The sequence below is a fragment of the Squalius cephalus genome, assembly GCF_949319135.1.
Source record: "Squalius cephalus genome assembly, chromosome: 3".
NCBI classification, from domain to species: Eukaryota; Metazoa; Chordata; class Actinopteri; order Cypriniformes; family Leuciscidae; genus Squalius; species Squalius cephalus.
In genome coordinates this window covers 50,741,989-50,769,562 of record NC_137124.1, presented here as the reverse complement: position 1 = coordinate 50,769,562, position 27,574 = coordinate 50,741,989, and the positions used below count along the sequence as shown (strand labels likewise).

Sequence of the window (27,574 nt, the reverse complement as noted above, 5' to 3'; positions counted from 1 at the left end):
AATGTGATCGATGCCACATTTAATTTTACACTATTCACTGGGGACTTTTTGTCATTTATCGGAAAACCTAGGGGTGGAAATTAGTTTCACTGTTGTATTTTTATTTGTCAATTATATTTGGGGATTCTTTCGCACTTTTATTTATTTTATTCAATTGAAAATAATATTTTGTAAATATTATTTCTACTGTGGATTTGTTTAATTTAAAATTATTTATTCGTTTTTTTTATTCAAATATCTTTGTTAACCCAACATAAAGATCAATGTTTTTTTGTTGTTAATAAAAAAAAATAAAAAAAGCACAGTGTTTGAGACAGAAATATACACAGAATTAGGGGATAATATTAATAACAAATGTAGATATTTATAATTGTATTGTTTTCATTAAATATATTTAGAAGTAGTTCATGGTATATCTAAATAAAACCAGTGATATACAAGCATGTCTTGTTGAACAAGTCTTTAATGAGCACATCATTCGTACATAATTTGTTCATATTAATGTAATAAGGTCTTGCTTTTACAAGAAATACCTCAGAGGAGTTTTTTTTTTTCTTCAAATAAAGGGCATGTGTCGACCTCAAACAGAAGGCAAGCCAAATATCTCTTCCAACGTCAATTACCTTCATAGTCACTCAAGCTTTAACAGGAACCCCATGGCACTGTAGTTTATTATTATGATGTTGACTATTTTCATTGAATTTATGAGTGGATGATCAAAAAAGAATACTGAAACTCCTAAAACATTTTCTAAAACTGTTAATGACTTGTGTTAATATGATCAAATTGCCATATACTGTTCATGGATATGCCTATTATTTGGTGACTAACTAGGTAACAAGTTGATGAGCCCTATTTTGCCATTTCAAATTATGAACCACTTTACAGGCAGATTTTAGGAAGGAATAATGCTGGTATACCTGTAAAATGCAGCAGACATCAAGACATCACAAACAGCTGAAATGGAAGATTTGTTATACTTTGAATGTATAGTCTGTATTTTGTGCTATGAAAAAATATTCTCTATTTAGCCTGAAGCAAACACAGAACCACAGCGCGGCAGCAAGAGCAGAGCAACGGATGAAACCCAGCTAACAAAAACATGTTCTAAGAACGTTCACATTAAGCTTTGAAAACGTTATTCTGAACCGTTCGTGAGTTTTGAAAAAAAAAAAATCTTGGTTGTGCTAACGTTAAGGGAACATTCCACGTTGCAAACATGGCAACGTTACTTTTGAATGTTCTCTGAACAGTAGTAGTAACTTTTAAAATACATTTTAGACGAAGGCCCAGCTTAAAAGATTGTTTCATGAATGATGTATAGCTAATGTTTTTATGTAGCCATTTTGAGAACATTATTAAAGACCAGAACGAACATTCTATAATGTTACTGAAAGGACGTTTGTTCATAACTTTGAGAGAACCTTGCCGGAACGTTCTGAGAACGTTCCCTGTTAGCTGGGAAACACTCATCCAAAGCATCCAAAATCCTCAACATCCATGAAAATAATTTCAGCCTTTTATACCGTACAATTTTTCGTCGTCTGACGAATTCCAACACAATATCAAGTCGTGTGCATCACCTTACAACCGTCAGTCTCTTCATCTTGTTTGGTCCTTTTTGTCAGATATATTAGTCTTTGTTTATATACACATATTATTATTTCTCATATATTCATTTAGCATAGCTGTTTTATACATTGCTGTGCAGCTCATTTTAATCAGAGATTATTCCAAGTAAATGTCTTCTGTTGGACACGAGACCTCCACAAACTCTTTATAGTACAAGTGGAATGCCTTCCTGTGAGTGAAGACAGAGAATATACTGTGACTTTTAAACAAATCGAGTCGTAGAAGAAGGAACACAAAGGAAAGGAAAATAAAACTGACCTCACAGACTCTGCAAGGGGTTTAGTGGAGTTCTCAGACACAAAGACGTGACAGGCGAATCTCTCATCGGCGGGATGTTTTGTAATAAAGCCAAAATACCTGCAGAGACACCGTACCATGTGATTATAGACTGACTGGTAAATAAAACGCACACTGGTCAAAAGTTTGAGTTCGGTAAGATTTGTAGTTTTTTGAAAGAAACCTCTTATGCTCACACCAAGGCTGCATTATTTGATCAAAAATACAGTAAAAATATTGAAATATTATTACAATTTAAAAGAACTGTTTTCTATGTGAACATATTGTATAATGTAATTTATTCCTGTGAATTGAAGAAAAACCTTACTGACCCCACACTTTTGAACAGTAGATGCAATATATTAATAAGAAAAACATCATCATTGTCAGTGAGAATTCAAAGGATGTAGATTAAATGAGTGACTTACTTCTTGTTCCTGGGATGGTAGCCACAGAATGAGACATTTTTCAAATGGAAAAAGTGACTATATTGGCCACTCTGTGGAAACAAATTTATAAAACGATTATATTGCATGTCCACAAACCTATAACCCTACACACATGCTGAAATGGCTTCAGTTCTATATGGTTCCCACGCCTTTTCACCAATGAATTCCCATGTCTTTTCTAGCTACACGTAATTATATGGAATAAAACTCAAATCCGTTTGATTCTGCTTTTCTAGCCGAGTCCATGGGTACTGACACAGTCAACAAATAAACAGTATTACTCTTCATTACTCACTTTCTTGGAAAGAAATTTAAAAAGCAGAATGTTAAGATGTTTACAGAAACGCGATCATAAAATGTTCTTGTTTGTGGTTTTACCATGTCGAAATCATCCTGCACTGTGAGTTTCAGTCCCTTCACGTTTATCTCCAGGATGCAGGATGACGGTGGATTGTAATGTACAGTCAGTCTCCTGTTCATCGCAATCTGGAATCAATCATGAAGAAGCAAGGGGACATTTAAACAACTAAAGTACGATGGACTAAAAACGTTTGCGTTTTTCGTGTTCAGACGACGTTGTCAAAATGATCTCCGTCCACACGGATCCGCGAAAACGACAAAACCCGGTGTATTCTTCATCCCAGGCCAGTAGTTGGCGATGTCACTTTGCAAAGAAACACTACGCGCATAATACGCATGCGCATGACGTCACGGTTTTCACAAATTCGCGTTCACACGGAGAAAAAAAATCGCTATCGTTTTAAGAAACTTGCACTTTGACCTGTTTTCAGGCTCCTAAAATGCCGTTGTCATGTAAAAGAAAGGCCAAAACGCATACAAATACTTTAGTTGAAAACGGTGTCATGTAATCGGCCTAATAAATAAGATTTAGCAATCTTTTGAAAACAGGTTTCAAAGTGCAAGTAAACTACAAAAACAAGAATCTGTGGAAGTGGTGACGTCATGCGTTCAGTCTATAGGCATGTAATGTTTCTTTACAATGTGACATCGTTTTGACAACATTGTCGTCTGTACATTAAAAAACGCAAACATCATTGTCATGTAAACGTACCCTGCTAGAGGATGTTTTACCATACGCTCAACTCATCTAATTCCATCAGTTCATTTGTTTTTCAGTGAGTGAAATTTTATATAAATCTTATACAAACCTTTTGCATAGCTGCACAGAGAACATCACTGCCTTTATGATTCTGCACTTGAACCGAGCCAAGGAATTTCATTGTATATTTTTCCATCCATTCAGTACTTTTTGCTAATGAGAACCGAGATATAAAGACCATATAAACAGTTAGGATTGTTAAGCAATAAAACACTGTCGATTCAAACACTACCGGTCAAAAGTTTGTAATAATTAAGATTATTTTCTCATGTTTTTAAAAGGCTGCAATTATTTTAATAAAAATACAATAAAAACAATAATATTGTGAAATATCATTAAAAAAATAAATAAAAAACTCTTTTCTATTGGGAAATCTTTTCAAATGTAATTCCTGTGATGCAAAGCTGAATTTCCAACATCATTACAAGTTCGCTCCTCTTCTCTCAGACACTGCACGGCAGCAGCGGGAAAACGTAGAGGGCGTGGTCAATCTGTCACTTCGATCCAGGGTGACCAATAGAAAAGGGCCTTTCATCCTGGTTGGTAGAGACCGCCCACTGAGACACAGCTTCATTCACAAGCAAAACTTTTTTAACTTGCAAGCAAAAGATTTAGACCCGCAAAAAAGACGGCAGAAAAGAGAACAAAATGTGTGCGTTTGTGATGAAAAGTGTTCAAAATGCACAAAGAAAAATAAAGGTTTTCAAAGATTTACATGCACTGCAAATAATTTTGTTATCAACTTCTTTATTTTTGAGCCTTAAGAAGACTTTTTTGCAATCTTTTCATTTTTTTAATTACAAAATAATTCGTTTTACTCTCAAACGCAGTATGTTTGATTAAATAAAAAAGACACAAAGGAAACTCCATAAAAATTCAGCTTTGGATCAAAGGAATATTGAAATATGTTAAAAGCAACAGTTCTTTAAAATTATAATAATATTTCAAAATATTACTATTTTACTGTATTTTTTATCAAATAAATGCAGCCTTGGCGAGCAGATGAGACTTCATTCAAAAAAGTTCAAATATATATATATATGACCTTTTTACAAACTTTTGACTGATATTGTACTCTTAACTCCAGCCCTTTTATGAAGTGAAATCTTTTCATAGATGGGGAATGGAATCAGGACATGCCATCTTAATCTCCAACTCTTACCATTTAAAGAAAGCTGTTGCTCCTTAAAGACCTCAGTGGCGTAATAGGCAGGAAAGATCCCCCGTTCTCCTGTTCTCATGTTGTATCCCTCGTACCAGTAATCCTCATCCTGCAACTCCACCAGCAGAGGGTCGTTGACCTCCAGCTCCAGCTCATCGTCGTGACGAGGGACAAATCTGGGAAAAACACATCCATGAGGTGAGGAATCTTTGGTCAGTTCTCAGATGGTGAGATGTGTGTCTTCTTTGTGTCCCACTGACTTACTACTGATATAAAATAACTAGATACTAATCTTGTTTGCATATTTAACTTTGTATGCTTAGGGTGTAGTGCAAATATTTATAATTTCTAGATATTTATTTTGTCCTATAAACCAATCTGCATGCCCCCACTAATCACTGATACATTTGGGTTGCAAGGAAGCGTAATTGAATCATTTCTCCATTTACATGTTTAAAAATGATGGTTTTATCTTTTGAAAATCAAAATTAAGAGTGGTTTAAACAGATGTAAGTGTATCTTATGATCAGAATTTCCTCCAATATAAATTTGGAAATAAATAGAATTATTATTATTATTTTTTATTTTTTTTGTATATGAAATAACAGACTGATGGGGCTGAAATAACGCACATCAAAAAACATAACCAACTGCTCATACATAATTCATATTTAGGAATTCGCATTCTTGAAAATTTAGTTCATTGCCTTTTCAAATGATATATTTTTAAAAAAACTCCTGAAAATGATGAGTCACAAATGGAGCCATTTTCTGAGAATGACCCCGTATCCACTGGCCATGCATTCATTCAGGACTTTGATCTAAAAATACAAATGCTTTCAACAGTTACACATGTGTGTAATTTTTGATAGTGGTGTCCGATCTGTTTCACCTGTAGACGGATCTGTGTGTCTGGTCCCTCTCCTCTCCATTAATCATGCAGGAAAACAAGCCAAAAGATTCTGTACCTAAAGACATAAGCAAAACGCCTATGATACAAACCCTTTCACAAAATCAATACAGTACATTCTTATGGTCGTACTGGTCTATTCTTAAACACGGTTTCAGTTAATTGCTATATACTGTAAGTCAGTGGTTCTCAACTCCAGTCCTCGGGACCCGCTGCTCTGCACATTTTGTATGTCTCCCTTATTTAACACACCTGAATCAGATCATCAGCTCGTTAAGAGAGACTCCATGAACTGAACTGAGTGTGTCAGATAAGAGAGACATACAAAATGTGCAGAGCAACGGGTCCCGAGGACTGGAGTTGAGAACCACTGCTGTAAGTTGAGTTTCCGTGGGATGAATTTAGTCATGCACACTATTATCCATGAACTTGATAAATGTTGCAGATATGTTTTACTATCCACAACCAAATGCCTTTCAACTTGCGTGTGCAAAATTCTGAAATAAATGAATGTGTAGCAATTTTAACCATTATTAATACCTGAGCATTAATAATAGGAGTAATAATAGGACTAACATGGAGTAATGAAGTCTACTGTTAATATGTTACAAACATGAGCAAACATTAACATCATCATTCAATCAGCAAAACATGCAGAAACTCTGTCAAAGGTAGATAAGAAAATAGTTTTTGTTATTTCTTTTATTTATCTAGATTTGATTGAAACAGAAAAATATACACAACTGGTCAAAAGTTTGGAATAATTCAGATTTTTTATGCTCACCAAGGCTGCATTTACTTGATCAAAATACAGTAAACACAGTAATATTGTGAAATATTATTACCATTTAAAATAACTGTTTTCTATTTGCATATATTTTAAAATTTTCTGCATCATTACTCTTTTTCATTACTTTTGGTCCTTTTAGTAATCATATTATTAGTGCTCAGGTATTAATATTATACTTTTGTTTTGCTTAACATGTTTGTGGAAACCATGATTTTTTTTTTTTTTCAGGAATATTTGATGTATTTAAAATAAAAATTTTTTTTAATGTGATCATCTTAATTATTCAAAAATTTGGACCAATAGTGTACAAGTGATAAAAACAATATAAAAGCATAGCACTTACTGGAGGAGCGTGAGCAGCCATTCATGAAAACATTAACAAATTTTCGAGAAAATGGCATGTCGGCCTCAGGGGTAGAGTCCTCTGACAGACACGTTGAAGCTTTGATCCCACTTCGTTTTCTTCCTTTGTCTTCATTCTCATCCTCCTCGTACTCTTTCTCGAGAGCCGACTCATATGGAGAGGAAACACAATTGTCATAGATGGTGGCCGAATCACTGTCATCGCTGTAGCCACGATAACACTCTCTTAAACTGACGAGTTCCAGCTGATCGTGCTCATCCACGACCAGTGTGTATTTGACCGAATCGTACGAAAGTCCACTTGCGTCTGAGTTGCTCATGGAAGTTTTCAGCGTTCCCGACAAGCTCTCGCGATGGGCATGATCCTCGCCAGCACCGCAGTCTCTATAACACAGATCTTCTGCTCCAGTTACTTCTTCACCGCTACTGTCAGCGGCCAAAGCATTCACACAAGAAAAATAGGAAGGGGGTTGCAGATCCTGCTCATGGTATGGAGGGGGGGCTTCATTGTCAGAGCTGACTGCGGTGACCTGGGAAAGCGCTGGCGGTTTCTCACTCTGCAGAGCCTCGGTGCAACGCTGTATTGGTGTCAGATAGATCTCCTCTGTAGGCTCGAGCCGAACGTCCGTATGGTAACGGATCTTCTCGCAGTGACCCAGTTCTCTGTGTACATCTCTGGCTTTACATGGGACAGATAGTACAGCAGAAGGAGCAGGAGCTTGAGTGTGTTTGGGCTTGTCAGTAGATGTGCCACAGTCTTTCCGCCCGCTGCCTGGTTGGTGCTTCTCCTCATCGCTTAGACACGTGTGCTCACGAGATGGAGTCAGTTCACCTGGTTGCCGCAGGATCAAACACAAAAAAAGTGAATTGACAGATTACCAATAGAGTCAATGCGGTATATAACAAATAAAAAAGGTAATTGTGACTTTTTATCTCACACTTCAGAATTTTTTGTTGTTCTGTGGTGAGAACAAGGGCAACAACAACAACATCATCAGAATTGCGAGATATAAACGCAGGATTCCGAATTTGCGAGATGTGAACTTGCAATTACGTATTTAGCTATAACTTGAAATTGCGAGATTTAAACTTATAAACTGGTTTACAAGGACACTTCTTGTCATTATACACATTTGTGTCCTTATAAACCATATATACAAGAACACACACACACAAATATATGGCAGTGCACTTTAATTAGTAAACATATAATTTGAGGTCAGTGATAAAAGTGTAGGCTACTAACATTCTGATGGATGGCTTGTTTTGTTCTTGAAACAGAAAGATGGACCAACAAGTTAGGTACGCCTGTGAGACCCATTGTTTGGCGAGACTGCACATGCAAACATGTTTTTGTAGATGACTAGACTAAATCAAATTCACATGACCATAGTTGGCAGCAAAACATCGATGCCCTTTTGTCACTGAGACAACAGAGCTAGGGAAGTTTGGCATAAAATGAGCTAGCTCATAATCTGTCAAATTAGGCTACTCACAAAATTGACTAATTACTGAAATTTTGTTGCTATGTAGCATATTTAAAATATATTAACTATCAAATAGTGTAAATCATAATAAATCAAATAACATACTATAGTTAAAATTATACATGTGCTTTAGTATGTTAGTCAACACATCAAAATAAGGTCTTTCAAATCACAACACAGGATAATTAAAACATTATGATTTAAAATGTGGTTAAATTAAAACTTTCAATTTCATATTACAAAGTTTTAAAAGTGTGCATAAGTGTGTTAATTTAATTGAATTAATATTACATTATCTGCAATAGTTTAAAAAAATATATACTTTAAAGATTTGAAGTACACTACAAGTGCACTACATTTTCTCATAAAATAACTTGGGCTGCGTCCGAAATCACATACTTTCTTGAGTAGGTACTTATTTCAATCAATAAGTAATTACTTCACGACCGCTAAAAAAAAGTAAGTTATATTTAGTATAAATGTGTTTGGTATGAATGTAATCCGGACGTACTGCATTGGCCATGCTGTCATTATCATGTGACCTACTACCAGCATCAGTTACATCACTTCACTGCCATTCACAAATCATCTCCCTTGGCCTCATGGGATAGTAAAGTGTGCATCGTCTGCACACTTCAGAATCTCGCCGGAAGAAGTAGATCATCCGGGTACTTTTTGCCAACTCATTAATGAGTACTGTGAATTCAGACATAGGCCTACTTCTTTTGTCACATACTGTTGTTCACCTACTATATAGTAGGGAAGTATGTGATTTCAGATGCAGCCTCGTTTTAAGTGGAGAACATTGTTGTCACTGTAATGATGTCACGCCAACTTCCCAACTAAGACTTAATAAGTGCTTACACCGTAAACAAAGATCTCTACACTCACCTGTTTTAAGCGGCGGCAAGGTCTGAGAGATTTTCTGCTGCCAGCTGTACTTCTTCGCAAATGAGTTGTTGTTTAAAGTGTCCTGTTGATGAGATGCAATAGATAAGCTATAGCATACTTTCATAGTGGTCTTACAATATAGTGTATGTAAACTGTTCACAGCATGCAAATGTTTTTGTATGCATGGAACAACCAGATGCACTGGGTACTGTACCCTGAACACTTAAAGCTAAATAAAACACCTGAATGAAGTTAAATAATACAAGAGCGTTCTGTTAATGTGTTGCATTTAGGGTTGCAAAATTCTGGGAATTTTCAAAGATGGAAACTTTCCATGGGAATTAATGGGAATTTAAGGGAATTAACAGGAATGTATGGGAATAAACGGGAATAAACTGGGAATTTTCAAAGTTGAGGGTTGGCTCTTCATAGGGAACATAAATATAGTTGAAGAAAGTATATTTTAGCATAATCTTGACTAAAACAAACAGATGCCATTCAAATACACTTGAATATCCATGCCATTCCTCAATCACATGCACATAGCACACTGCTTACTGCATGGCTACTGAGACCACACCCCCTACTGGCACTGTGCATGCCTCCATCACATGTACAGAAGCCCAAAGCACAAGACTATTGAAGGCACACATTTGAGCCTGTGGACTAAACAAAGTGAAGTAAGTTTTGATGATATTATGGGGAAATATATTTATTAAATGTTTAAATTGCAAATATCACATACAAATGTATTCATCTAGTAGATAGCAAGCTGATAAGTTAGATGCTAAATAAGCTAGCATAACTTTATTTACCACATAAGTAGGGCTGGGCGATATGACGGTATATATCGTTACCACGGAAGAAAATGTCAACCGTAACAGATTTTTTTATTCCGTGTATACGCAACATGAAAATTAGTAGGCGTGGTTAACTCACGTGCAGCGTGCGTGAGACTGAGACACTGATATTTGTCAAAGAAACATGAAGAATGACCAAGAGGATCCACAAAAGAAATTACGTTTTCAAAATTAACATGATATTTTCGGGGGGGAAGGTGCAGAAGTCAACTAGAGCAGTGCAGCACACTGAAAGTTTAGACATGCTCGCAACAGGGCTTACTTGACAAGTTCATATATCAATATTCTAACAAATAGAAATAACCTTAAATAATGTATCTATCCGTCTCTTATGTGTACAGTTACTTTCAGAGAGGTAAGCGGTTGCCGTGGTAATGAATATTTCCAAAATTCCCCAGCTTAACTTCCCATGGAAATTTACCGGAAACTTTCCGGAAATTTACCGGAAATTTTCCGCCCCTTTGCAACCCTAGTTGCATTTAAAACCAAGTCTTTTTAATGGACTCCAAAAGACCTCCCTCTCTTTCTCAGATTCTTTCTAACTCTCAATACCTCTTACACTTCTTACAATAATGCCCACTCTTTTTGTCCATACGGACCCATATTAACATTCCCCACACAGACCATGAGCTTTAAATCATTTCTCCACCATTAATAAAAGCAGAGGTGTAAAGTAACAGATTAAATATACTCATTACAAAACACTCTTAAAAATAAAGGTTTTATTTTTTTTAATTATTTTTTTGCAGCAAAGCCATAGAAGAACCATTTTGGTTCCTCAGAGAACTACTTTAAAAAAAAAAAAAAAAACTTTCCACCATAAAGTAGGGTTGCACGGTATGCCGATACTACAGTAGTGCCATGATACTAAAACGTCAAAATACTGGCAATGCCGCGGTAGTTTTAAAATGGTAGTACCACGATAGTACCATAAGTAATGTTGTATGAGCTGAGGTTACTCTATTTAAATCGCTCATTTGACCACTTCTGGAACAGGTGTAATGATTTGTTTCTAGAATTATTTTTGTGATGATGAATGCAATTAATTCCTTTCATTACAGCATTTACACTCAGTTCTTAGCAATCATTTGAGTCCTTAATGTGATTTTAACATTATCAATGAATTTATATGCTATAATATACTCTCCTCCAGTTAGTCGGATATTTCAAGATATCAATATATGGGGGCAAAATATGCTCGTGTGAGTTCTTGTTTTTTTTAATATATTTATAACATATAGCACATGTATGTCTGTTAAAGATCACTTCACCTGGAAAGCATCTGCTGTTTACTAACATCTGATAGACATCTTTAAGATGTCAGTTTTACATACATTCTAAATCATAAACATCTTAAAAGACATTTTCTAAATGTCTATTTGACATCTGACAGGAAACGTCCTATAGACGTATTGCAGATGAGCAAACACTCTAAAAAATACGTCTTTCAAATGTAAACACGCACATCAAATAGACGTCTCCGTGATGTACGTGTGCTATTTGACAATATGACAGAGTGCCGTTTTCCCGAATATCAACAGGATTGCAAATGTGATTTTACACAACAGTTCAATAAGCAAAAAGTTATTATTAAATGACAGTTAAGACACAACATTGTCAATATTGTTGTTTTCGCTTATTTCGCCAATAAAAAGTTCTAAACAAAGCAGAACTGTTTTTCGTCTCTGAATGCATCCATGTTTTTGAGCAAATCGTGCGAATCAATGATGAGTCATTCGTTCCAAAATGAATCAGCCATTTTGAATGAAGCGTTTGAATGAATGATTCAGTGACTCAATCATTAAGACATGCTGCCACCTACTGGCAGGTTTAGTTTTCCATTTAAAAGTAGGCCCTTTTTCAACATTTCATGTTTCTATATCCAGAAGTTTATATTTAAAACATTAATCTCATAACATTATTTATGCAACAGTACTTGCAGTATAGATGCATTATTACCAACTCTGAGCAGTCAACTGTCAGTGTAAATACATCTACTGTAAATGTACCTTCAGATGCAGTTTCTGTGCCACTTCTGCAGTGTTAAAATGGATTTTGTTTACAGTGATTTCATTTAATTGGTAACAGTCAGTTAATCATTCTCAGTAATAAAGTATTCAGAGGAAAATCTAGTCTAATAGTTTTCATTTACACCTATGTATTTATGAAAATTTGGTTCATTTTGTAGAGTTGAATTATGACTTATCACAATATTGCACGTTATCGTGATAATACTTGGTATTGTGATACTTCAGCTGGTGTAGTATCGTAAAATATGTTTGTGGTATCGTGACAATCCTACTATAAATAAAATTCTGTGGATTGAAAAGGTTCCATGGATGTTAAAGCCTCTTCATGGAACCATCAAAGCCAATGAAGAACTTTTTTAAGAGGGTAATTAAGTCACTTTTCTCAGGAGTTGTACTTTATTTAGTATTTATTTTAAACGCTGTACTTTTACTTTGCCGTTTTTGCTCTGTGTTCACTACTTATTTTCCTAAAAAAATAACCAACTGGTTCTGACAAAACAAAATAAGCAAATGTCAGAGGCAAACACTGTTTCTCTTTCAGCATTCCTGCTTGTGTTCTGGGGAGAGTGCTCACTCAGTGTTTATTCAAACAGATAATAACAAAGGAACGTCATCAACCCCTCTAAATAACAATGAAGTGGTAATACTTTGTTCAATGGGGGCCAAGCACTAACAAGCCCAAACACATGACTGTATTCTAGAAAGAGGACATTTATGGAAAACAAGCCCAAAGTTGTGTTGTGTTTTCATGTTTTATGGGGACTTTGCATAGACATGATTTTTATACTGTATAAACTGTATATTCTATCCCCTTTCACTAACTCTACCCCTAAACCTACCCATCACAGAAAACATTCTGCACTTTTACATTTTCAAAAAAACATCACTTAGTATGATTTATAAGCTGTTTTCCTAATGGAGACCAAAACATTTCCCCACAAGAACAAGAATTTAGGATATTGCCAGTAATATTTTGTCTCCATAATGTAGTGTTTACCAGGACACACACACACACAGTTAAAATTCAATTCTGATCATTAGTGATCAAATCCTTGGTAAATTCTGCAAAATGTCATGATGATCAGACACAGAGGTGCAGTTTTAAATTAACTGAACTGATTAATTACTAAAAGCATAGTCATTTCAAGTTAATTTAGATTCAAATGTGAAAGAACGTGATGATGACAGAACTGATGCATTAAATTAGTCAATCCATTTACACACCTTTGACCAATTTGTGCTGACCTGTTGCAAGATTGATAGGCGAGCGCTATTGCATTGAGAGTGTAATGAGTCAATCATATCGCAATGCATTCAGGCATCACCTCTTCTCAATTGACTTTTTGAAAGTGTATTATCACACCACGCTCTATCAGCTCAGTTTGCTGTATTAGAACACGATGAGCTCAAAAGAGACGCTACCTCCCTCTGAAACTTTATCGACTGGCGTCGCTATTGGATGCTATTACTGTCAATTATTTTATTTTCTTAAATTGTTTAGGAGGCACTGCTTCCCTTGCCTCATCAGAGAATATGCACCTGCAGTGTACCAACAGTCATATCTTTACATACTGTTTATTACCTGAGTCCTGGGCACCTGTGGGAATAAGTTGAGAGTGGTTGGTCTTTTTGGACGGTAGGTATCCATGGTGAAAGGAACAGCAGAATCCATAGATGCTTTGCTGTCGTATCGACAAGCCACTCTTTGGCTCCTATCGACAGCATCAGTAAGATGTAAAGGATGTGTCTCTGCCTGGATCTGACCCACTGCGCCTGCCTCCACCTTGTCCAAGCCACTATTGGGTGCTTGAATCACATGGTCCTGCAGGGATTGGAAAGATCAACTGTCAATCAGAGAAGAGAGTGAATGAAAAAGCAAGAGGGGAGATGAGGGCCACTGACCCAACCATTAGAGCAAGCAATGACATCAGACTTTGGCATTTTTGGTGCCGGCTAAGCCACGAGAACAAGAGACAGGGGGAGGGGTTTCGGACAAAGACTATTCATGTTGGTGTTTACTCACTGCATTACAATGAGACACATGCTTTCAGCTCCAGTTATATGCAAAAGTTCACAAGATTTGTACAGATTTTGATTTAGAGATGATATTATAAAAGTAAGTGCTGTGAAAAAAATCATTTGGAGTGAAAATATGAAAAGTGTACATTCAACAAAGACATAATAATATACAGCTTTTATCAGTGTCCCACTTTATATTAAGTGTATTTAACTAATATGTACTAACATTTAAATTAATAATTTGATTCAATGCACTTATTGTGTTTATATGTCTCACTTGGGAGCCCAATCACCTTTAAGTGGTAACAAAATGAGCCAATGGATATTGACCAGTGAGATTTGCATACCGATTCACTCCTACCCGGACATAAGTGTATATAAGGCCAGCTCACTCATTTTTGCTTTGCAGCCGAGCGGTTGCGTACAGTGATCGCTCTCTTCCAATATCCTATCTTGACAAAGAGCTTGTTTCCTGAATGAAAGAGCTGAATTTCCAATCTAAGAGAGCTTGTTCGAAAGGAGATCTCACTGCTGGTGTGAGGGCGCATCCAGTGGTGTTTCGCCATCTTAAAAGAGCTTTGGCACGGTTAAAGCATAACTCTCGCCAAAATGCAACCTAGTGTCTTTTTGTGAATCTACCTGAGGTAAACTTTCATTTAAAAGCATAATTAGGATGGAAACGCCACTTTTAAGATTGACCATATTTTCGTTTTCGGTCAAATTGCCTTTGAATGGGAGTGCTAGGGGCACGATAGCATCAAAATAGTCGATCTCCGAATGCAACGTAACAGGGAAGAGAGTAAAGATGGAAAGCTCCTAAAGCTTAGTTCCAGATAAATTCACAGATAATTTGTTGTTTTGTTGTTAGTGAAAATCAATATTGACCTAGTATTTGAAAAAGGATCCTCATATAAGAAACAATACTAAAATTCAGAGTCAGGTCATTCGCATTCGGAGATCGACTATTTTTGACTGACAAAATGCCGGTGGCTGGAAACAACAACAGCTAAAGTGAGTTGTTCAAAACCTTTCTTTTTAGTAAACTCTGTGTAGAACCCCTGGTGATACTTCGAGCAAAGTTTCATGTTGTGTCGAGCCTTCTTAGGGCCCTATTTTAACGATCTGAAACGCAAGTATCAAGCACGAAACGCAAGTAACTTTGTGGGCGGGTCTTGGGTGCTGTTGCTATTATACTGGCGGGATAAATGACTATTGCGCCCGACGCACATCTAAAATGGGTTGGTCTGAAGTAGCTTCATTATTCATTGGTTTATTTCACGTTACGCCCAAACCACACCTATCAGAGCGTCATCTCACATTCCCTTTAAGAGCAGACACGCTTGTTCTATGGCGGATTCCTATTATAACGGCGGATTTGCCAGGCGCACACCAGGAGCGGTTCACAGCCGAGGAGACCGACATTCTCGTCAGGGCCATAAAACACGCCTCCTCTTTTTGCTGCACCGGGAGCGCAAGTTCATTCCCTAGTTTACCGACGTGCGTCTGTGGAGGGAAAAGTCTGCTGTGCGTGGGTTCAAAATAGGAATGATACATGCGTTGATGTACAAAGTCAATTGCGCTGGGTGCAAGATAGGGCCCTTAGTGTTTTAAAAATAGCGGTTTTGATGCTATCATAGTCGTGCCCCTAGCACTAGGCAATATGACCAAAAGCGAAAATACGGTCAATCTTAAAAGTGGCATTTCCATCCTAATTATGCTTTTAAATTAAAGTTTGTCTCGGGTTGATTCACAAAAAGACCCTAGGTTGCATTTTGGCAAGAGTTACGCTTTAAGTGCAGCGATTCACCCCTTATAGCAGATTTTCCTAAAAGAGCAAGCACGGACGGCGAGCGTCTTTTTAAAGATGTCTTTCCGTCCGTGTGTTTCTGGATGCGGTCGTTTCCTGGCTTCCTCTGACAGCCAACTATTGCTGTCTCACATGTCTGGGCCGAGAGCAAGCTGGGAAAGCATTTGTGGATGGTTCATGCTCTCATTTCCCCCCTCAGGGGTGATTGCTCATCCTAATGTTCATGCTGAATCAGATTCAGAGTTGATGGCCATGCTTGTCCGGGCCACCACGGGCATCAGACTCAAGTGCAAGACTCCACCTTGTCCGAAGCGCCTGCAGTTGGTTGATGGGTTCCTGGGTGCAGAACGCGGTTCACAGCCATGTTCCGCCCCAGTACCTTTCTTCCCGGAGATGCATGGAGGATCACAAGTCACGGAAGGCACCTTTTACTGCCCGAAACTGCTCTGCAGCTTCCTCCTTTCTCACTACCCTCAATGGTGGGGTTGCCAAGGGTTACATGGAGATTCCACAGGTGGAGTGTGTAATTGCCCGAAACCGCTCTGCAGCTTCCTCCTTTCTCACTACCCTCAATGGTGGGGTTGCCAAGGGTTACATGGAGATTCCACAGGTGGAGTGTGCAATTGCGGTGCATTTATGTCCGCAAAGTGCTGCCACCTGGCAGAATCACCTGGCCTCCTGTCCAGGGTCTGTAAGACGACATCAGCCCTGACTGCTAAGGCTTACAGTGCCGCTGGGCAGGCCGCCCTCCGCCTTGCATGCCATGACCATCCTGCAGGTCCATCAGGCAAAAGCTTTCAAAGAGCTGCATGAGGGTAGTTCTGAGCCAGGGTTAATGCAGGAACTGCACATGGCAACTGACCTTGCATTCTGGGCAACGAAAGTCAAAGCCCGGGCCCTTGACCAGGCGATGTCCACCTTGGTCGTGCAGGAGAACCATCTCTGGCTGTACCTGGCATGTATGAAGGATGCCAACAAAGTTTGCTTTCTTGAGGCCCCCATCTCCCAGGCCAGCCTCTTTGATGAGACTGTCGAGGTCCTTGCCCAACAATTCTCAACAGTCCAGATACAGAGTGAGGCAATAAAGCATATCCTGCCCCGGCGTTATACCACTGCCACCAGGCAACCATGGGCTGGCCCACAGTCTGCTCATTGCCTAGGGCGTTCCTCTGTGGTGTCTACATCAGTTCAGGCGCGACCGGAGACGTCAACCCGGCCGCCCAGTTGAGCCCCTGCAGGAAGGGCTACATGGCCCATCCCTCAGGCCATGCGAAAGCCTCGAAGCATCCATTAAAGCAGCTTTGAGACCAGCATCCCAGAGATGGAGGGAGCTGCTCTTAACCAGGAGGTGGTGATTTCACCCCTCCTTCCCCTGGAGGAGGGCCAGGTGGATAATTTTCAGTTTCAGTTAAAAGAGTTTATTTCTGTTACCCACTTTTTCAATAAAAGATCAGTTTCCTCAGTCTCTGGGCCATATAGGGCTTGGTCTGGCAGTGAGCAATGCCCTGCTTTTACTGACCGTTTCTTCGGTTTGCTTTCGGCGGTTGGGCATATCAGTCACGGCACATTCCGTGAGGTCATCACACTGAACATTCAACCTCTGGTCACACCCTGCCTTTCTATGGACCAGAGTGCCCTTAGAACAAGTGTCCAGGAATGTTGTTGTTACAACAGATGCCTCCAGAACAGGCTGAGGCGCTGTGTGCAACGGGCATGCAGCTTCGGGCTCCTGGTCAGGACCTCAACTACAGTGGCAAACCAATTGCCTAGAGTTGCAGTGCAGTGGCAGACTGGCAGTGCTGCTCGCCCTGAGCCGGTTTCGACCATTGCTTCATGTCAAGCACGTGCTGATCTGCAAGAACAACTCTGCGATGGTTGCGTACATCAACCACCAAGGCGGGGTATGCTCACATTGCATGTCACAACTCGCTCACCATCTCCTCCTCTTGAGGCAGAAGCGGCTCAAGTTGCTTTGCAGCATTCATGTTCCAGGCAAGCTCAATCATGTGGCTGACACGCTGTCATGACAGCTAATGTTTCAGGGAGAATGGAAACTCCATCCCCAGGTTGTCCAGCTGATCTGGAGTTGATTCGGGGACACACAGGTAGACCCGTTTGCCTCCCAGGAGTTGTTCTATTCCCTGACCGAGGGCACCCTTGGCACGGATGCACTAGCACACAACTGGCCCTGGTACCTATGCATGTATGCCTCTCCCCCAGTGAGCCTGCTGGCACAGACACTATGCAAGTTCAGGGAGGATGAGGAGCAGGTCTTTATGGTTGCGCCTTACTAGCCCACCTGGACCTGGTTTTCGGACCTTATGCTCCTCGCAACAGCCCCTCCATGGCGAATTCCCCAGCCCTTTGCTTTGCTGTTTCCCATTTGCACACTGCGTGTTTACGTGGACTTCATGCAGAGCTTCAATAGCTCGGAGCAGCTCTTTGTCTACTTTGGAGGTCAGCAAAAGGGAGAGGCTGTCTCCAAACAGAGGTTGGGGTGTTGTTTCCTCCTGGGCATTGACGCCTCTCTGACAGACATCTGCAGAGCTGCATCCTCGGTGACACCTAATACCTTTGCGAGGTTCTACAATCTCTGTGTGGAGCCAGTTTCTTCCTGTGTGTTGGGTACAAACAGGTAATGTGCGGGAAGGCTAGCTCAGTGTCTCACTTGCAGCCCCATTCCACTCTAAGGGGGGATACGAGCACCTACTTTGCTCTTCAGTTGAGTTCCTCTCTCAGCGAACCCTGAATCGAGTTCCTCGTGTGCATGCCTGGTCGGTCAGCCCTTGTGCTGAAATAGATGCCCCCATGTCCCTAATCATGCCGATTTTGGCTATGTTCTGAGTAGTCCTGTACAAGAAAGTTATTTCCCTAAAAATTTCTTAGAATTAATAAACAATTAACACTGAGTGTTCACAAGACAAACAGGTTAGTTAAATGTCGTATTAATTCTGCTTCATCAAGTTAATTCTTACAGCTGATCTAAATATTGATTATTAATTATAATTAGTTATAACATGTTGTCTTATTTACAACATGACAATTGTCATCATATGAATGTAGCTCGAAATGGATTTGTAAAAATCACATTTCATTTTATTTTTTGCCGTTCACACAAACATCTTCTCGCTGATGTTGATGACAATTAGAGATTCACAAAACAAGGACCACCCCTTTGCATCCCCAAAGTGATGGCCTCGTTAAGAGGTTTAACAGGACACTGGCGGAACAGCTGGCCATTGTGTCTGCCAAGCATCAGCAAGATTGGGATACGCACTTGCCATTTATCCTAATGGCGTGGTGATCCGCTGTGCAAGACTCAATCTCTTGCACACTGGGAAAATGGCTTTCGGGAGGCCACCTGATGCGCCTGCTGTGCCTCCGGGCCCTGAGTATGCTAGAAAGCTTCATGACTCATTGGAAGCTGCTGATAATTTTGCAAGGAAGCAGTTGTTAAAAGCGGAGACCCGGCAGAAGCGAAATTATGACCTGAAAGCAAAAGGGTGCCATTTCACAGTGGGAGAGCTGGTGTTGGTGTACAGCCCTCAGAGAAAGAAGGGCAGGTGCCCTAAACTGGACTCCAAGTGGGTTGGGCCGTGCAGTGCTCTGGAGAGAATCTGAGAAGTTGTTTACCAAGTGCAGTTGCCTCCAAGGGGTAGGAAGGTGGCCGTGCACCGAGACAGATTGGCACCTTATAGAGGAAGAGCAGCAACAGCCCCAGGACCGGCATCCTTTACAGTTGTGCCTACCCCGGAGGGTGGACCAGGACCCTAGTTGAGCACTTCCAGTCCTCTGGCAGACCCACATGCAGCCACACCAGTTCTTGAGCTGCAAACCTCGCATTCATATAACCCAGTTCCAATTACACGAGAAGGGCAACTGTGGCTTCAGCGAGTCAGAAGGCCGCCGAGACGGTTCAGGAACTTTGTTTGTTTCCTCGAGGTTGAGGAACTTTGTGAAGGGGGAGCAGTGTAGCAAGTCTAAAGACTGTTTATGTTCAATATCAGGTGCGATGTAGATGCATGCATTTTCTTTCATGTGTTATGTGTTCTGGTTATGTGGGGCTTTAAGGCATGGGCTGTTCTTCTGAAGAAAGAGCCTGCGCAGTTATGTGAGGGTGGGGACTGTGGAAAAAGGAGTTCCAGAAGTTTGAGGTTCACTGGACTGTGTGAGGCAAGAGCATCGACCACACAGGTGCTCACGTTAATAAAAGAGCATTAAAACTGTTAAGTGAGTCTATTATTTTCTCTGATCGCTGCAATATTTAAACATTGGCTTGCTTTCTCTGTGGTGCCTGACTCTGAAAAAAATATTTTTAAAAAACTGGATGTGTCAGCAAGTACAATAACTAAAACTTGAAAAAAAGTGTAATTTCTAACAGACATAAACCTGGCAGTGATCACTGCCACCTACAAGTCTAATGATGTAGTGCACAGGACAACAGAAAAAAAAAACACACACAAAAGAACAAGAAAATGTACAAGTCAAAATCAGAACAAAAGTACACAAAGACTAGATGCATTGTAATTCCCAGTGGTTGTTTGAAATTGTTCTGTAATATTTTACACGTTAGGCAAGACCTGTTCTCACCTTGAAGTCAGAGTTGTGTCGCCTGGCCCTGAATTCAAATTCATCAGTCATTTCTGTGATTTCAGACAGGTCCTCATCTTCAAATTCATCCAACCCTATGTCATGGGTCAGCCTATTGAAAGAACAACCAAAGTTATCAGGGGCACTAGTGAGCAGTTTGTTTAATTGTTTTTAAATGTACTGCACAATATACCCTTGTGAAAGAGAAGTGTGCTTAATTGTACTGAATAGAACTTGTAGTGTACTTCAAATCTTAAAAGTCTATTAAAAAAACTACTTGTAGCCTATATAATATAATATTAATGAAATAAAAGGCCACTTAAGTGTACTTAAAGAGAGTGCACTTTCATGATTGTTACTTAACACACTTAAGTGCACTTTCTAAAAGTGCAAATTATGTCAAATTAAAAAGTTTTACTTCAAATTTGAAATCATTATTGATATCTTTTAAATGTACTAAATGGCAGCTTCATCATTACAAATGTGTCATTTCAAATATATTTAAATGCATGACATACACGTTTCAAAAGAAATGACAAAGTACATATTAGTTAGATGCTTTTCAGTACATTCAGGCACTTGTATGCACAAACTGTGCAAAAGTGGCAGCCCTTCAGGTGCAATTAGTGTCCGAATTCACTCAGTCATTTTCATTCACTCCTTCAAGTGGACTATATTATTTGTAGTATAGGGAATAGTGAATGAGGGTATTGAATGAGGGATTTCGAACACAGCCTCTGTTTTCAACTCCTCCCTCGACTGCAAGTTGCAAATCCCGCTGAGCGAATCCAGCCGCAAGCCAAAGTCGAACACACCTTTTGACTAGCTGGTTCATGCGTTTAATTTGGCTTAGAACAAAACTCTGCAAGAAAGAGGCCCCTAAAGCACAGGACCTGATGCATTTGAACAAAACTCTGCAAGAAAGAGGCCCCTAAAGCACAGGACCTGATGCATTTGTGCCACTCGCACTGGCCTAAAGATAACCCAATCGAATTATACCCAAAAACGCTGTAATAGCTGCCAAAGGTGCTTCAACTAAGTACTGCATTAAGGGTGTAAATACTTATGCCAATGTGATTTTTTTTTTAAATAAATTTGCAAAGTTATTACAAATCTGTTTTTTGCTTTGTCATGATAGGATTTGGATTGTAGATTGAAGTGCAAAATTAAATCATTTTAAGCATTTTAGCATAAGGGTGAAGTGAAGCATAAAATGTGAAAAAGGGGTGAATATTTTCAGGAACAGGCTCACGTGATAGGTCACATGACAATGTCACCATGGTGGATATATGTTTGCACTGTATTAATACTACAAACATTCATATTTTACTAACAGCTCTTCATCAAATGTAGTACCAACAGGATTACAGAAGCAGCTTGTGTCTGTATGTGAGATTCATGCTGTGCACATGCACGTTCTCATCCCCTTTCAAAATAAAAGTATTTTGTCACGGCATCAGTCTGACACTGAAATAAATAAAACCTGCATTGCAAAGTCGACTATTTAAAAATAAAAATAAAACAGCAGGTGAAGACAATAGTATGATGCCCTTACAGATTTATATAATTTTCAATCTATGAATAAAAAAATGGCAAAGGTCAAAAATCCCATTTCAATACTGTAAAACATATTGCATAAAAAATAATAGATGATCCCTGACATAATGAATGTTGATTTGCAACAAAAATAGCTTTCTACTATGTGTGCTGCATCTGCTGCTCATCAAAACACATGTATACTAACAAAGCAGTATTTTTTTATATTTTGCATATTATAGAGAAAAATAAGCTCATACCATTTCTCCCATTGCTCCTCCGTCCATTCTTCTTTGCCATCACCGTTTGAGTCCATTCTGAGAGCAGTGCAGCATGGGATTGTGTTTACATCTGGTCAAAGCTCTCTTCATATTTCAGTGCCTGCCATTCGAGCCGCTGTATTTGAAGTCAGTTTAGACTGAATTCAATGACAGCAGCACATGCAGCTCCAGTATTCTCCATTCACTGTTATGTCCAGTGTATAATGATGACGCCTTGATGAATGCTGCATTTTTCTCACTGTATCTCTCTGCCCTTGTTCATGTGTTTACCTGCATCCTCACTGTACGATCTACAACAGGAGACAAAAAATAAAATAAAGCAGAAATGGCAAAATAAAAGCTCTGCAGAGTCAGCGCTGATAGAGATGATGCATGACAGTGTCCTTCTGCTTATACATAATAATCATGCAGACGATCCAATAGCAGGAGTGTATTTCACAACATCTCTCCTCCTCTTGTTTTCAAAGTCGCCCATCCCCCATCTCTCTCTCTCTCTCTCTCTCTCTCTCTCTCTCTCTCTCTCTCTCTCTCTCTCTCTCTCTCTCTCTCTCTCTCTCTCTCTCTCTCTCTCTCTCTCTCTCTCTCAGTGTTTGAGAGATTTGTATATGAGTGGGTGGGTGCAGCCAATTCAATACCTCTCTCCAAGGCCAAACAGTAACATATGAAGAGAAACCAAAGAAAAAGTGTAAATATCTACAAATAATAAGAAAGTGGACCATATAGTGAAACACTGACTACACTCTTAAAAAACACTCTTTTCTTTTGCATTGATGTCACAGAAGAACCATTTTTGGAACATTTAGAACCTTTCAGTAAACAGTTCTTAAAATAACCTTTTTTGTTCTTAGTGTGAAGAACATTAATATGAGGAACCTTTTTTCACTATAAAGAACCTTTTGTGGAATGGAAATATTCCATGGATGTTAAAGTCTCCCTGTAGCCTATAGTCAATCATTTTACCCCTTAAAACTCATCTTTGATCACAAAAATGACTTTTTTCCTGTGAAAATATGCTTTAAAACAGATTGAATGTAACACTACACCCTTGCTAGTATTGGAATCATGAATATGCAAATTAGCTGTAGTAGTAAACGCTGCAGAGTGGAAGTGGAAATTATACAAGGTTGTCTACAAGTCGATGTATCAGAATGGTAATGCGGTTTATGTATCTCTCTCTATGTTGGACACATAATGGTAATTAATATGATTAGCCTTTTGCTTGACTACATTATCAAACAGCTAATAATGTGTTGCTAATGTTACACAAACCATGTTCCCCATTCGCCAACTCCGAGTCAGACAGCTGCCTTCTAAAACTCAGCATCCTTAGAAACGCTTTGAACAACTTAGCACGTCAGTGGAGAAAGCATATAGTTCATCATAACATCGTAATAATTCACCAGTTATATTGCTAAATGTACCCAATTTGTCATAACAACAGAAAAATATACCAGGATAACTTGGCTTCTCGAGACTCCCCTGCTTATAGCAGCAAATGATTATCGCAGTAATGAATGATATAAAGCCTGCCCGCACGTTGATGTGATTGGTTACAACATGTTTGTGACGTAGAGAACAGGTGCGATTTCAAACTGCGTTTTTGATACTGTCTTTAGCCCTATTCGGATGGGACTAGTTTAACATGGAGAGGTGGGGTAAAGTAATAATTACCAGAGCTTCTCTGTGATTTTAGTCCCGTCTGAATGTGCCATCTCAGTGATCATTACGGACAATGTCAGTAAAGATTACAGCGACTTTTACCTTCAGTAAAAAGGTCCGGAAAAATTATCTCAGGTACTACTATTCCCGTGCGAATAGACCTGCTGTAAATATGTTTCATCATTTCCTGTTTAAAAGTAGTTTTCTGTGGTTTTTCAAGTACAGAGACGCTTGGAAAAGCATTCTGTTGCGTTCAAAATTGCTGGGACAAGTCTGTGGCAAAACACAAGTGTTTTCCACATACCATGCAAAGCTGTTAGAGGCACGAAAGATCTTTTAGCGTTAGGTAAGTGCCTTTTACCAACACAATCCAATCTGAAGTTAATTAATACATCGTTCGACCGGACATAACTGTTTTATAAATATAGGTTATACAGGTGCTGGTCATAAAATTAGAATATCATCAAAAAGTTGATTTATTTCAAGAATTCAACTTAACAGGTGAAACTAATATATTATATAGACTCATTACATGCAAAGTGAGATATCTCAAGCCTTTATTTGTTATAATTTAGATGATTATGGCTTACAGCTCATAAAACCCACGAAATCAAAATCCCATAAAATTTGAATATTACATGAAATCACACAGTAATTACACAGTGATACCATGGTCATTGAACCAGGTTTTGGTTATTCTGGCAGTGTGGGCAGGTGCAAATCCTGCTGGAAAATGAAGGAAGCATGAAGTGCTCTAAAACGTCCTGGTAGACGGCTGCGTTGACTCTGGATTTAATAAAGCACAGTGGACCAAAGTCCTCTTTTCTCATGAGAGCAAATTTTGCATCTCATTTGGAAACCAAGGTCCCAGAGTCTGGAGGAAGAATGGAGAGGCACACAATCCAAGATGCTTGAAGTCCAGTGTGAAGTTTCCACAGTCTGTGTTGGTTTGGGGAGCCATGTCATCGGCTGGTGTTGGTCCACTGTGCTGTCCACTCAACGCAGCCGTCTACCAGGACATTTCCAGAGCACTTCATGCTTCCTTCAGCAGACAAGCTTTATGGAGATGCTGACTTCATTTTCCAGCAGGATTTGCACCTGCCCACACTGCCAGAATAACCAAAACCTGGTTCAATGACCATGGTATCACAGCGTGCAAGCCCTGAAAAGTGAAGCCAAAACGTCTCGATCGCCCCCCGGTGACTGGTCCTAGGTCATAAGCCCCGCCTCCCCGTCTTATTCAACGGGAGTTCACAGCAATTCGTAATGCAATTACAATTATGTCATTATTATCTATCGTAATAATCAGCACAATATGTTACAAGTACACTTTTTTTTATTAAAAGAATCATAAAATAATGTTTATTTGTGTATATTACTATTTTTCTTATTAACAGTTTAGACATTTAAATAAATGACAGAATGCGAGCTATGTTTTGTGGGTAGGCTACTTAGTATAAATATTAATTGGTTGTCTAGCCTTGACTAAAGAACAGTATAATAAAATTATGGAATCACAAATCTTAATGTAATCAATCAAACCCCTTAATGCATATAATAATCTTTTATTTTAAAGAAATAACATTTTTAAGTATGTTTTGTGACGAAGTTATTTGTTATTAATTTGCATAATATAGATCAGGCATACTAATGGGGTCCTAAGCCCGGACTCATCTCTTCAGCTGGACCCATTGCTTCAGTTCTCATCAATGGAAGAGAGTGAAGGGGCGTCGTCCACCTTTTTTTTTTTTTTTACAGTCTATGATATACGATGGCTAGTGCGCAAAGTTTGTGCATGAATGGCTAGATGTAATTACTCTTGCTATTTGTGTTTAGGCTGTAATGTGGCTTAGGTGCTATTTTGTATAGTTTAACCATCATCAGCCTTTTTTTTTTCTTTTTAAATAATATCTGAACACAATGACGGGTGGAATGGGTTGTGATGCAAGGGGCACCAGGTAAAATCTTGCCTAGGGCAGTAAATAGGTCAGGGTGGGCCTGTAAAATGTCCCCATTTTACAGTAGGCCTATGCACACTGCAAAAAGGCCAGACGGGGTGCAGAAACTACAATGAAGTACATGAAGAACTTAACCTGGGCTGCGTTTCTCAAACAACGACGCTGCTTAAGCCTATACGATCTATTATTATTTATTTATTTTTTTAATTTTTTTTACAGTTTATGTATACGATGCATCGTTGAAGAATTCAGCAAGTCACGACTGTTTCCTGAAACAATACTTGGCCTACTGTATGTTCAAGTAGGTGGTTATGGTGTTGTCACCATAGACTGTAAAAAATAGGTTGTCACGCAGGTTAATCAATCCGGTTGCGATCGAATTACGGACGTGGCATCTGAGGGCTAAATATAATTGTTCGTTGTTTTGCTTTGTTTCTAGATAGTTTGAACTTTTTAATAGGATTTAAATTATTAGTTAATTATTAGTTTTTCCCATAGACTGTAAAAAAATATGGACGTAGTGTCCGTGACGTCACCCGTAGGTTTCTGAAGAGCATTTTTGAAGCCTAAAGTGGGCGGAGCCGGCCGTCGCCATCTTGGCCTTGCGTCACTCCCGGATAACAGAAAATGGGCAAAGAGGCGGGGCGTGAGTGGAGCTGAGGAGCTCAATTAAAGGTTCCTATTTTTGCCCTTCGAAATATTATAATAGTTAAAAGACATGGCTACAAGTGAGACTGTGTATCGTGATTCTGTACTATTCTGCTAGTTGAAAATGCATTATGCAGTAACAATATTACTCTGAGAGTGTGTGTGTGTGAGACAGTGATTTATGTGCATACATGTCAGTCACTCTTTTTTTATAGTCTATGGTCCGTCAACGCGGCATCGCTCGTCAAGTTCGTAGAGAGCTTATTCAGTCCATTTTAAATTCTGATTTTGGCCACCTCTCCATAGATATAGTGCCTATGAAGTTCAAGTAAATGCGCTAGAAAATCCGCGCTCAAGGATGTGCATTTAACGTTATTGCATGGACGGAGAAAGCTCCGACGCCTGCAGGATTTCATCTGACGGTACATAAACATATTATAATCAATCTGTTCCGTGAGAGCAGAACGAACGAGCCTTTATTGACGTTTTTAAATCTGATAACTCCAAAAAGCAACGAAATTGTCAGACATCCATTAGTGCATGTTCACAGAGGAAAACAACTGAAATGCAGCGCTGGTTGTTCTCTCAAACGATACTCGACGACAACGACTGAATCCAAAGACGTGGGCGAAGTAGGCTAATGGGTGTTTTAAATTGTATGAAATAATCCCGAAAAAAAGCACAAAACACTGCAGAGATGGCAAGTTCAGCAGCTAAAATTTGCTGAGGTGAACTGACGGCTAGTAACAGCAGACAAACGGCTAGCGGCAATCCACCTGTCACTCAAGTGGCCACACCCTTGCAGAACTTTAAATATTAATCAACTAAACGGAAGAGTTATAAAAAAATTCACCCCCCTCACAGTTGTCATGAAGGGCAAAATTAGCTGTATAGACCAAAGCCACATACAGACACCAGGCTGTAAACATGTTTTTTTCTGCTGTAAAGTTGGTCATTTTAACATGGGGGAGATACAGATTTGACTCACTTCTGACAACAGCCTCAAGCGGCCAGTCAACGAATTGCAGTTTAACTCACTTCCGTGTTGGTTTCAAGCAAGCGTGCCGCACAAGCCCTGAAAAGTGAAGCCAAAACGTCTCGATCGC

At 39.2% G+C, this 27,574-nt stretch overlaps 1 protein-coding gene across 1 annotated transcript; it reads right to left on the bottom strand.

Annotated features, from left to right (window-relative positions):
* Window positions 1–446: 446 nt before the first annotated feature.
* mapk8ip1b (mitogen-activated protein kinase 8 interacting protein 1b) lies at window positions 447–22,610 on the bottom strand. The gene is made up of 12 exons (XM_079867851.1): window positions 22,183–22,610; window positions 20,387–20,498; window positions 13,553–13,792; window positions 9,081–9,162; window positions 6,683–7,534; window positions 5,532–5,607; window positions 4,640–4,815; window positions 3,527–3,630; window positions 2,736–2,843; window positions 2,337–2,407; window positions 1,891–1,989; window positions 447–1,801 (listed from the first exon to the last, which is right to left on the bottom strand). The coding sequence occupies exons 1-12, from the start codon at window positions 22,236–22,238 to the stop codon at window positions 1,729–1,731; spliced, it is 2,049 nt and encodes a 682-aa protein (XP_079723977.1). The 5' UTR covers window positions 22,239–22,610; the 3' UTR covers window positions 447–1,728.
* Window positions 22,611–27,574: the final 4,964 nt, after the last annotated feature.